Source organism: Aquarana catesbeiana, linkage group LG10 (assembly GCF_042186555.1).
Source record: "Aquarana catesbeiana isolate 2022-GZ linkage group LG10, ASM4218655v1, whole genome shotgun sequence".
Lineage (NCBI taxonomy): Eukaryota > Metazoa > Chordata > Amphibia > Anura > Ranidae > Aquarana > Aquarana catesbeiana.
The window spans coordinates 251,538,174-251,548,845 of record NC_133333.1 but is presented as its reverse complement, the minus strand read 5'-3'; the positions used below and the strand labels follow the sequence as shown (position 1 = coordinate 251,548,845).

The 10,672-nt window shown below is 43.9% G+C and overlaps 1 protein-coding gene across 1 annotated transcript in view; it reads right to left on the bottom strand.

Annotated features, from left to right (window-relative positions):
* Positions 1–4,004: 4,004 nt before the first annotated feature.
* Positions 4,005–10,672, bottom strand: part of DNAJC11 (DnaJ heat shock protein family (Hsp40) member C11) — a 217,607-nt gene continuing 210,939 nt past the window's right edge. The window contains exons 14-16 of the mRNA XM_073603624.1: positions 9,493–9,635; positions 7,574–7,703; positions 4,005–5,638 (exon numbers count right to left, since the gene is read on the bottom strand). Of these exons, the coding sequence (XP_073459725.1) occupies positions 5,613–5,638; positions 7,574–7,703; positions 9,493–9,635 (299 nt within the window). The 3' untranslated portion in view covers positions 4,005–5,612. The remainder of the gene's footprint in view (positions 5,639–7,573; positions 7,704–9,492; positions 9,636–10,672) is intronic.

Here is a 10,672-nt window from a genome sequence, read left to right as displayed (position 1 = left end):
TTGGATGATGGAAGTCAGCTGAGCTTTTGCTCATTTACTAACATCTGGAGCAACTTTGCAAAAAGCACCGTCTATTTGGCTTTAGTAAATCAACTCCAATATAAATTACACAGTGTGCATGTTTAGTATCAATTTAACCACTTCCTGACCGCCTCAAGCAGATAATCTGCCTGTATGTGCCCTTCTGCCACAGTATAACGTACCTGTATGTTGCCCTTTAAGAGGCGGTTCGCGCCCCCGCTGGGAGCTCTGTGAAGGAGGGTCCCGCAAGCTCGATGTCCACGGGGATACCCGCGATTGTCTCACGGTGAGGAAGAACGGGGGAGTCCTAATGTAAACAAGCATCTCCCCGTTCTGCCTAGTTTCACTGTCACTGATCACAGCTCCCTGTAATCGGGAGCAGTGATCAGTGATGTGTCACACACAGCCCATCCCCCCCACAGTTAGAATCACTCCCTAGGACACACTTAACCCCTACAGCGCCACCTATTGGTTAACCCCTTCACTGCCAGTGACATTTTTACAGTAATCAATGCAATTTTATAGCATTAATCGCTGTATAAATGGTCCCAAAAATGTGTCAAAATTGTCCGATGTGTCCGCCATAATGTCGCAGTCATGTTAAAAATCGCAGATCGCCGATAAAAATGCCAATAAAAATGCTATAAAACTATCCCCTATTTTGTAGACACTATATAACTTTTGTGCAAACCAATCAAATGCTTATTGCGATTTTTTTTTAACCAAAAATATGTAGAAGAATATGTATCAGCGTAAACCGGAAATAAAAAATGTTTTTTTTATATATTTTTGGGGATATTTATTATAGCAAAAAGTAAAAATAATGCGTTTTTTTTTCAAAATTGCCGCTATTTTTTTTGTTTATAGCGCAAAAAATAAAAACCGCATCAAATACCACCAAAAGAAAGCTCTATTTGTGGGGGGAAAAAAAACACGTCAATTTTGTTTGGGAGCTACGTCGCACGACCGCGCAATTGTCATTTAAAGCGACGCAGTGCCGAATCGCAAAAAGTGCTCTGGTCAGGAAGGGGGGTAAATTCTTCCGGGGCTGAAGTGGTTAAGCATCCCTGGAAGGCCAGGCTGCGCTATTCTAACAACTCAAAATTGGAGATTCTAATTCTTATTGATGACTATTGGTGATTGGCTCCAAGCTAAACTCCCCAATAAGGTGTTCAGTGCCCAAAGGATTTTTTTTCCCCTTTATACAAACAGATTTTCCTTCAAATCAACACGACTTTGAAAAATAACTTTTATTTCACATTGTATTTATTTGGGTGCGTGGGGCATAGTAGAAAACGAGCCATTGCCATGCATATTCCTGGCTTCCATTTCTCCGATGATCCAACATGGAGTACTTTGCTTGGCAGAGTAACAAGGAAGGAAGGCGGTGGAATGGAACGCTGCGCACAGATCGGCATGGAGCAGATAATGAAATGTATGGCATAGTACAAGGAAAAGCCCCGTGGTGGTATCTGGGGAGCGCTCCTCATATATACACACAAAAGTATGACATCTTTAATCTACTCTTAGCCTGGAGGATCACATCCAGCATAAACAGAGCACAAGGGAGACCCCGAGGTAATGTTTCGCCTTGCATTCAACAAAGCACAACAAGATATTTGTCGGCACAGGGATAAAATATTAAAGAGGAATAAATAAAAAACAAAAAAACAAAAAAAAAGCAACATCAGTAATCCGAAGCTGCTGTCAGAGATGATTGTTTCCTCCGTCCCCGCATGTGTGGAAATGAATATGGAACAGCAAGACAGACCTAAGCTGTCAGGTGCAGAGTTATTAAATACAAATAAAACCCGTATGTGTTTTCCTCAATAAATACGCAGTAATGTTAGGCCAAGTGGTTCCCCAATGCATGGGATTCGGAGTATGGAGCTCACATCAAATGGTCCAAACAGTTCATTGTAGTCAGCTACAAAAGAGATATCGCACTGACCGCTTGTGGGAGAAGATTCTGCAAGGAAGCAGGGACGCCTTCAAACATAAAACACAGAGGAAGTGTTGAGACCCGCCAGTCACGTCTCCGACGGCGACAGTCCCCCATCCAGTCACGTCTCCGACGGCGACAGCCCCCCGCCAGTCACGTCTCCGAAGGCGACAGCCCCCCGCCAGTCACGTCTCCGAAGGCGACAGCCCCCCGCCAGTCACGTCCCCGACAAGGACAGCCCCACCTCCAGTCACGTCCCCGACAAGGACAGCCCCCCCCGCTAGTCACGTCCCCGACAAGGACAGCCCCCCCGCTAGTCACGTCCCCGACAAGGACAGCCCCCCCGCTAGTCACGTCCCCGACAAGGACAGCCCCCCCGCTAGTCACGTCCCCGACAAGGACAGCCCCCCCGCTAGTCACGTCCCCGACAAGGACAGCCCCCCCGCTAGTCACGTCCCCGACAAGGACAGCCCCCCTAACAAGGACAGCCCCCCCGCTAGTCACGTCCCCGACAAGGACAGCCCCTGCTAGTCACGTCCCCGACAAGGACAGCCCCCTGCCAGTCACGTCCCCGACAAGGACAGCCCCCTGCCAGTCACGTCCCCGACAAGGACAGCCCCCTGCCAGTCACGTCCCCGACAAGGACAGCCCCCTGCCAGTCACGTCCCCGACAAGGACAGCCCCCCCGCCAGTCACGTCCCCAACAAGGACAGCCCCCTGCCAGTCACGTCCCCGACAAGGACAGCCCCCTGCCAGTCACGTCCCCGACAAGGACAGCCCCCCCGCCAGTCACGTCCCCGACAAGGACAGCCCCCCCGCCAGTCACGTCCCCAACAAGGACAGCCCCCCTCCAGTCACGTCACCAACAATGACAGTCTCCTGCCTGCCATGTCCTTGACAAATAACTGTTCCCTGCCTGTAATGATGGCCCCCCTCGGGGGCAAATTAGACTTCACTCTGACTTTCTACTCTGCATGCTAGTTCCAGGACAGTGACAAAGTACCGAAGCCAGAGGCAGCCAAGCAAATAGCATTTTATGAAGCAAGGCAGCAATGCAAGCTTAAATATTTTGTATTGAGTAGAGCTGGAAAAAGTTAAAACCTCTGAGTTTTTTTTTTTATTGGTGTCTGTGTCCCCAATAAAAGATTTGTATAGGTGAGACTTCTGGTGCTGTTAGAAATCAAGAATCATTAGGGTCTAAAAAGACCCCTGAAGCCTCACTTTTGTGACAGGGAAAGTATGAGGACACAGATCCCCAATTCTTTCTCTGCAGACTCAGCTACACTGCAGAATGAATGAATAGGAAGCGTTCTGTTTACTATGCTTCAGTTATGAATGAATTCAGGAGCGATCAGTACCAATCACTCACTATGTTCATTCAGGAAAGGAACATGCCAAACATGTTTACTGGTCCCCCAATCTCCATCCTGAAACTGATCCCCCTTTGTGCCTGCAGCAGGTGACTGCCAGAGGGAGGCAGAGGAGGAGAAGCTGGGAGCGCTGCAGGGTGGAGGGACATGGTGATCGGAGCTGCGGGAAAAAGGGATTGTGGACAGGAGATTCATCCCCGAAACCGATTCCCCTGCAGCAGCTGACAGCCAGCAGGAGGGAGAGGAGGAAAAGCCAGGCGGAGTTGGGGAACTGATCAGCGGGATTTGGAACTGCCTGCACCAGAAAGCTGCCGAAGCCCCTTTTTTGAGCTAAGGGGGCCCGGGCCCTGTACAGGAGGGCCTGTACTACCTCTTTACTGGTTATTCTTAACCTACTCAGCATTTTATTTTCCTTTATCTTGTTCCTGTACTAAGAAACGGCATTTATTACCCTCTGTGAGGTCATCACCAGGATTGCAAAATACTTGCAGAGACTGCTTACTAAGAGCTCAGCCCCTATTGGTTTAGGCATGCCCCCAGAACTACACCTCCCAAGAACCTTTTCCATACACACAGTGTGGGGGAAGTCTCTCAAGAGTCCAGGCATTGCTTGTCTTTATCTGGCCCTTGGAGTACTACTCCAACTGACAGCATCAACGGGGCACTATTCCTCACACTGATACCAACAAGGGGCACCATTCCTCCCATTAATACCAATGGTGGGGCATTTCTTGCTTCCACTGACCGCAGTCCGGCCCTCCCAAAACCCAAAGACCATAAACTGGCCCTTTGCTTAGAAAGTCCGGAGACCCCTGATCTAGCCCTTTCCCACCCAGCCTCCCTGTCCCTGACCCGCCCCTTTCATTCATTGGGTATCAGTTCTTTTAGCACTAGAGAGCCAGCATCACATGATCACAAGGGGGCTATGTACAGCACCCTACCAGCAACACCCACCAGCTATGATCTGCATTGCATAGAGAAGCAATGAGTACCAGTGATTACATCACTGGGTTTGTAATGGAAACAGGAATGTATTAATTACTAATTTCATTAGCAGGTTGATGAGAGGGGCATTAGAAAATATAATCTCCTTTAATGCGTTACTCCAACACTTCATATCCCTGATAGGTCCCTGCTGTACCACGTACTTGTATTAAAAAGTATTCTGTTCTCTTTGTATGAAACCCTTGGTGTTCCAGCCAGTCCCTCTGCTTTCCTATTAAAAACTGGCCACACTAAGCAGGAGAGCACACTGTGGTCAATTCTCTAGCTATACTGGGAACTCAGCGTACTCTCCTCCAATGATCAGACTTGTCCTGACACCCCCCCCCCACCGCACAGCCATTCACTGGGGGGGCTCAGTGTGCTGTTTCTTCTCCTCCCCCAGCTCTTATGCAGCTGAGAACAGAGGGAATGTGATCACTTCTTAAAAAAACAAAAAAAAAGGGAACAAAAAAGGTATTTATGTTTTTGGGGTTTTTTTTTTATACACAAATATTTTGCCTTTCATTTCTATTTTAAACTGAATGGGTTGTTTTACAAGGTGATCGTTTACAACAACTTTAAGGAGATCTTTAATTTCCTTTCTCTGTGAGTTCCCCATCACAACACAGACAGCAATAAAAACCTCACCAAAGGTTCCAACCCTTTCCCACTGTACAAAAAAAAAGGAATATTTGCTAAGGGATCTCCTCTTGTATCCTGTCCCAGGGAGCGCCTTTCACCAGTGCAAAGGCAAAATTTGCCCCAGTGGGAATGCAAATAGCAATGAACAAAGGTTCACTTTGCCATCTTCCCTTTCACTCCATTCGATTGCGGAGACCCCAACATGATTCTACAAGACACATATGGAACCAGAAAATACAGCAAACCTGCAGTAAAGCTGGGAGACCCAAAACAATAACCCGATGGGTCATCAGGGACATTCCTCGTTCAGTGCTTTCCGGTCCCAACCCAGGAAAGGTAAAAGTGGGAGACAAGGTCATATATGGCTATAATGGTAAAAACGAACAAAGCAAACCCCAAAAAAGGTGACGCGTCACTCTGTCCATAGATCAAGAAGTAATATGGCCATGGTAAAACAAGAGTCACTTTATATGCATATCATTAAGATATATTATATCCTGAAAACCTTTTAATATGTATAACCTTAAAAAAAAAAAAAAAAAAAAGGAAAAAGATCGATTGGAACATTCAGACTCCGGTGAAAAGAATCCTGGGAACGTTTCCGGCCTGGCACAGCTTTGAGCCCCGTGTCTCTGATGCATTTCTGGAAAAGGCTAGCCATCCACATCAATCTTGTGAGCTGAAATAGAAGAAAGGATACATTGACTGGACTGGTGAATGGTAACGGTGGGCCTGGTAGTCGTCTCACCGAACGTGGCAAGTGCCAAGGCATGGGCCCGCCAACACAGCTGAGGCACCGTGGCCTGTCCTAATATTTTACCCCCTGAGAAAGTGTGAGAAGGACGCAATAAAAGACAGAATTAGGTTGTTTCTTTAGTATGAGGAAAAGTCCATACTGTAGGGTGCAATGAGCATAAAAACACAATCGCTTCTTGGGCTTTGTGTTCTGCTATAGCAGTGATGGTGAACCTTGGCACCCCAGAGGTTTTGGAACTACATTTCCCATGATGCTCAACTACACTGCAGAGTGCATGAGCATCATGGGAAATTTAGTTCCAAAACATCTGGGGGTGCCAAGGTTCGCCATCACTGTGCTATAGGGTCTCAATGTACAGCGGACTGTCGGTGGCAATGAGTAAACATGCTTTGGGTACGCTTTGTCTGGTACATCCCTCCTCAGATAGGGGAATCAAATAAATAAACTGTACAAGAGCACACAGGAGGGCTCAAATGCCTAATGCATTACTAAAGATTTGTGTTTAAAAATGCAGCAAAACAAATACTAAACAAAAGTAGAGGATATATAAGCGTTGTATAACACCAAACACAATCCAGTGTGGGAATCACATAGCCTGACGCACAATACCACTGTGCTGGCAAAGCTGACAGGTTTTCGAGGGACGCACCTCCTTCTTCAGAGCTAAAATCCTTTGAAGAAGGGGGTGCATAACCTGAAACCCATCGGCTTGCCAGCACAGTGGTAATGTGCGCGATTCCCGCATTGGACTGTGTTCGGTGTTATACAACGCATATATATCTTCTACCTTTGTGAGTTTTCATTTTGCTGCATTTTTAAAACAAAACACCAAACACAATCCAATGTGGGGAATCGCGTAGCTTGACGCACAATACCACTGTGCTGGCAAGCTGACAGGTTTCAGGGGCGCACCCCCCTTTTTCAGAGCTAAAAACCACTGAAGAAGGGGGGTATCCCCCTGAAACACGTCAGATCGCTAGTGCAGTGGTATTGTGGGTCAGGCTACGCGATTCCTGCACTGAATTGTGTTTGGCATTATGCAACACTTATATATCCTTTACCTTTTGTACGTATTCATTTTGCTGCATTTTTAAACACAATCAATTTTCAGTAACGTGATAGGCGTGTGTGCTCTTTTGTAAAGGACTTTGGTTGGGCGGTAGCTTTTTTTTTTTTTTTTTTCTTTACACAAAAGGGGCTTCTCCAGGGCCCCTCGGGTGAATACAGGAAAATATAAAATGGAACAATGTGAGGATTACAAAAGCAACAAGTCAACGCGTTTTGGGGGGATACCAGGTCCCACTCACCTTCATCAGGGCTCAAAAGAATAAACAGAGAGGTGCAGGCTTTACGCCTGCAGCACTTTTCTAAGCTGACAAAATGAAGCAGATCTTACTCTTAATTAACAAAAGGGCACAAGCCCATGTTCTATGCAGTTTCTGCACCAGACACAGCACAGAGAGAAGTTCAGCTGGAGCTGTACACTTCATCCCTCTGCCTGCCAATTCCCCCCACCCTCTTGCTCAGCTGAGAGCAGGGAGGAGGAAAGCTGTGTAATCATTGAAGGGGCCGAGAGGCATGTGAGGTGTCTGCCGACTTCTCCCCTCCTATACCCTAGGTCTGATCTGATCTGGTGGGGCACTGCAGCACTTTTCTATATTGATCCCTCTGTCAAATGGGCGTGCAAACTGCACTTGTTTTTATTTCATTGTGAACCTCTGAATGTTCTTTAATGGGATCACTGTAGATATTAACATCTACACACACAGTACTTCTACACATAAGAGTCTACAAACATCTAGGAAGTAGCCCTGGCCTCAGGCTTGCTGGGAAATGTTATATTTAGGGAGGACTCACATTGCTTTGGTATCCTAAGTGGCTCATTGTCTGCAGACATGACTTGATGAAGCGCTCCTCTGAACTGGTAGAGGATCTTCAAGCTTTTATCTTCCCCAACACACGGGTCATAGAAACCGGGCAGTCCAGCCTGAGAGTGACAAGCATACGGTCATTCAGAAATCATATGTAACAACTGATACATGCCTCAAAAAAAATTGCAAATTGGTAAAAAAAAAAAAATGTTCTGAAATAATGACACTAGGGAGGTTAACCACTTAAATCCTGGGCACTTCCCCCGCTTGACAATTGTGTGGTCATGTGTCACTGTACTCAAAATACATCACAAGTTTTTTGTTTTACATATATCATACACACACATTATATATATATATATATATATATATATATATATATATATATATATATATATATATACACACATACATACACACACACACACACACACACATATATACACACACACACATATACACATATACACACACAAACATTTTTTCTTTTTCTAAATTTTATAGGATTCCCGATCGATAAAATCTGTGAAGTGTAGGAATACTGTTACACCTGTTGATCTTTTGTTCCGAGATTGTATTACATTGTATATTTCACCATATGTTTTTGTTCATTATGATTCATTAATTAATTGATTCCAGACAGACTGTTTGATTGCTTAGGGGCCGGTTCACACCATAGAAATGCAGTCCGGCTGCGCTCCAGATGCTTTTTTGCATGCTCGTTTTTGGTGCGTTTTTGATGCAGTCCAGAGCATCCCCCCCCCCCCTTTATTTTCCCCTTAACCCAAATAGGAACATGGGTGTTCCAGTGCGTTTAGGTGCATTCCCGTGAGTTTTTGATGCTTTTTACAGCCTTCCAGTACAGTCCAGTGCAGAAAAAATGCAGCATGTTCTACTTTTTTTTCTGGAACTGGAACGCACTGGAACTGCGCCATTGAAAACCATATAACCTACTTTTTCTATGCGTTTTTGATGCAGAAAAAAAAAAAAAAAAAAAAGCACTGGACTGCATGTGGTGTGAACTGGCCCTAATAACCTTACAGATGAGTTCTCTATATCGTACCATTTATGTGGTCATTCATAGGCATGGCGTTTTGAAGAAGGGCGTGATCTGTATTAGCCCGAAACTAACTACTATGACTGCCTGTATATTTCCGATGTTTTAAGCTTTTCATTAAAACACTTTCGTGTGCAGCAATCCCTCTTGATTTTTTCTATGATCTAAGCCCTTGGGAAGGCTTGATTGCTCTTGCACATACTACTGTGACCAACGTGCACCTCACCCTTTGAGCTTTTTATATGTGCGTGTATATATATATATATATATATATATATATATATATATATATATATATATATATATATATATATATATATATGTATGTATGTATGTATGTAGAGATATCTATATATATAGATATATCGATATAGATATATCGATATATCTATATCGATATATCTATCTATCTATATATATCGATATATCTATCTATATCGATATATCTATCTATCTATATATATCGATATATCTATCTATCTATATATATATATATATATATATAGGTATATCTATCTATCTATCTATCTATCTATCTATCTATATATATATATCTCTATCTATCTATCTATCTATATATATATCTATATATATATATATATCTATATATATATATATAGATATATATATATATATATCTATATATATATAGATATATATAGATATATATATATATATATATATATATATATCTATATCTATCTATCTAGAGATATACACATATATAACACACACACACGTTTCACACTGGCCAGGACGTGCTCATACACTCCCTGTACTCTAAAGATCAGACACCGGGTCTTCAATAGCCCCCCAGGGGGGTAGTATTGGGGTCTCGGTCCGCTCACCTTTGAAGCTTCTGTGAGGATTAACTTTGAGTCTTTCACCAGACACTGCAAAGGGACGGTCACATCGATCACCTTCACTCTCTCGTTCCTCCGGCTATTATCCGTAACAAATTTACCGTACCAGGCGTTTAATATGATCAGTCCTGGAACACACACAATGGAATAACTTTTATAAAAGGAAATACAATAAAGCTGCGATTGTTCTGCAGGAAAGCTTTTCTTTTTACTTATTTAAAGTGGACCTGTCATCTAAACCCAGCGGACAACTTACAAGGGGATGGTGGCTTCATAGTGCGGTGAACTAAAACCGAGGATGTGTACAGAATGGCTACAACGTGGCTGATGGGCGACAAGTTTGGCTCACTGCCTTTGAGGAACTACAGACAGAGCCATTTAGGTTTACCTATAGAATGTGGACCTGGGACTGTCGGTTCTGGGTCACCTGATCGCTGTGATAGCCTCTGATTGGCCATCACAGTGATCAGTCACTGTGAGCTCACCCCTGTGTTTACTGCTTCTTCTGAATGAATAGGAAGATACATAAGGGGGTTATTTACTAAAAGCTGGAGAGTGCAAAATCTGGTGCAACTCTGCATAGAACCCTATCAGCTTCCTAGGTTTTATTGCCAAAGCTTAATTGAACAATCTAGCGTTAGAAGCTGATTGGCTACCATGCAAAGTTGCACTAGATTCTGCGTGCTCCAGTTTTAGAAAAATCCCCCTTGCAGGAGAAAAAAATGTAAACAACCCAAAAAAAAAAATCAAATAAAGATTAAAACTCAAGAACAATAAAAAAACAAAAACAAAAACAAAAAAACAAATAAAAAAACAAAAAAAACAAAAAAAACCCCAAAGTTTTTGCCAGAGTCTGCCAGGGTTAATGTTAAGGCCAAGGTCGGAGTCAAAGTTCGCTGTCAGCCTATTTCGGGTAGAATTTTAAAAAAATTAGTATCAGTGTGTTTGAAGCAGGATAATAAAAATTGCAAAATGCACACCATTGTTTCTGGCCTGTATTAAGGCTGCACACAACAACTAAGACCCCTTTCACACTGAGGCGCTTTTCAGACGTTTTAGCGCTAAAAATAGCGCCTGAAAAGCGTCTCTCATGCCACCCCAGTGGGAAAGCCTGAGTGCTTTCACACTGGGGGCGGTGCGCTTGCGAAACGGGGAAAAAAAGTCC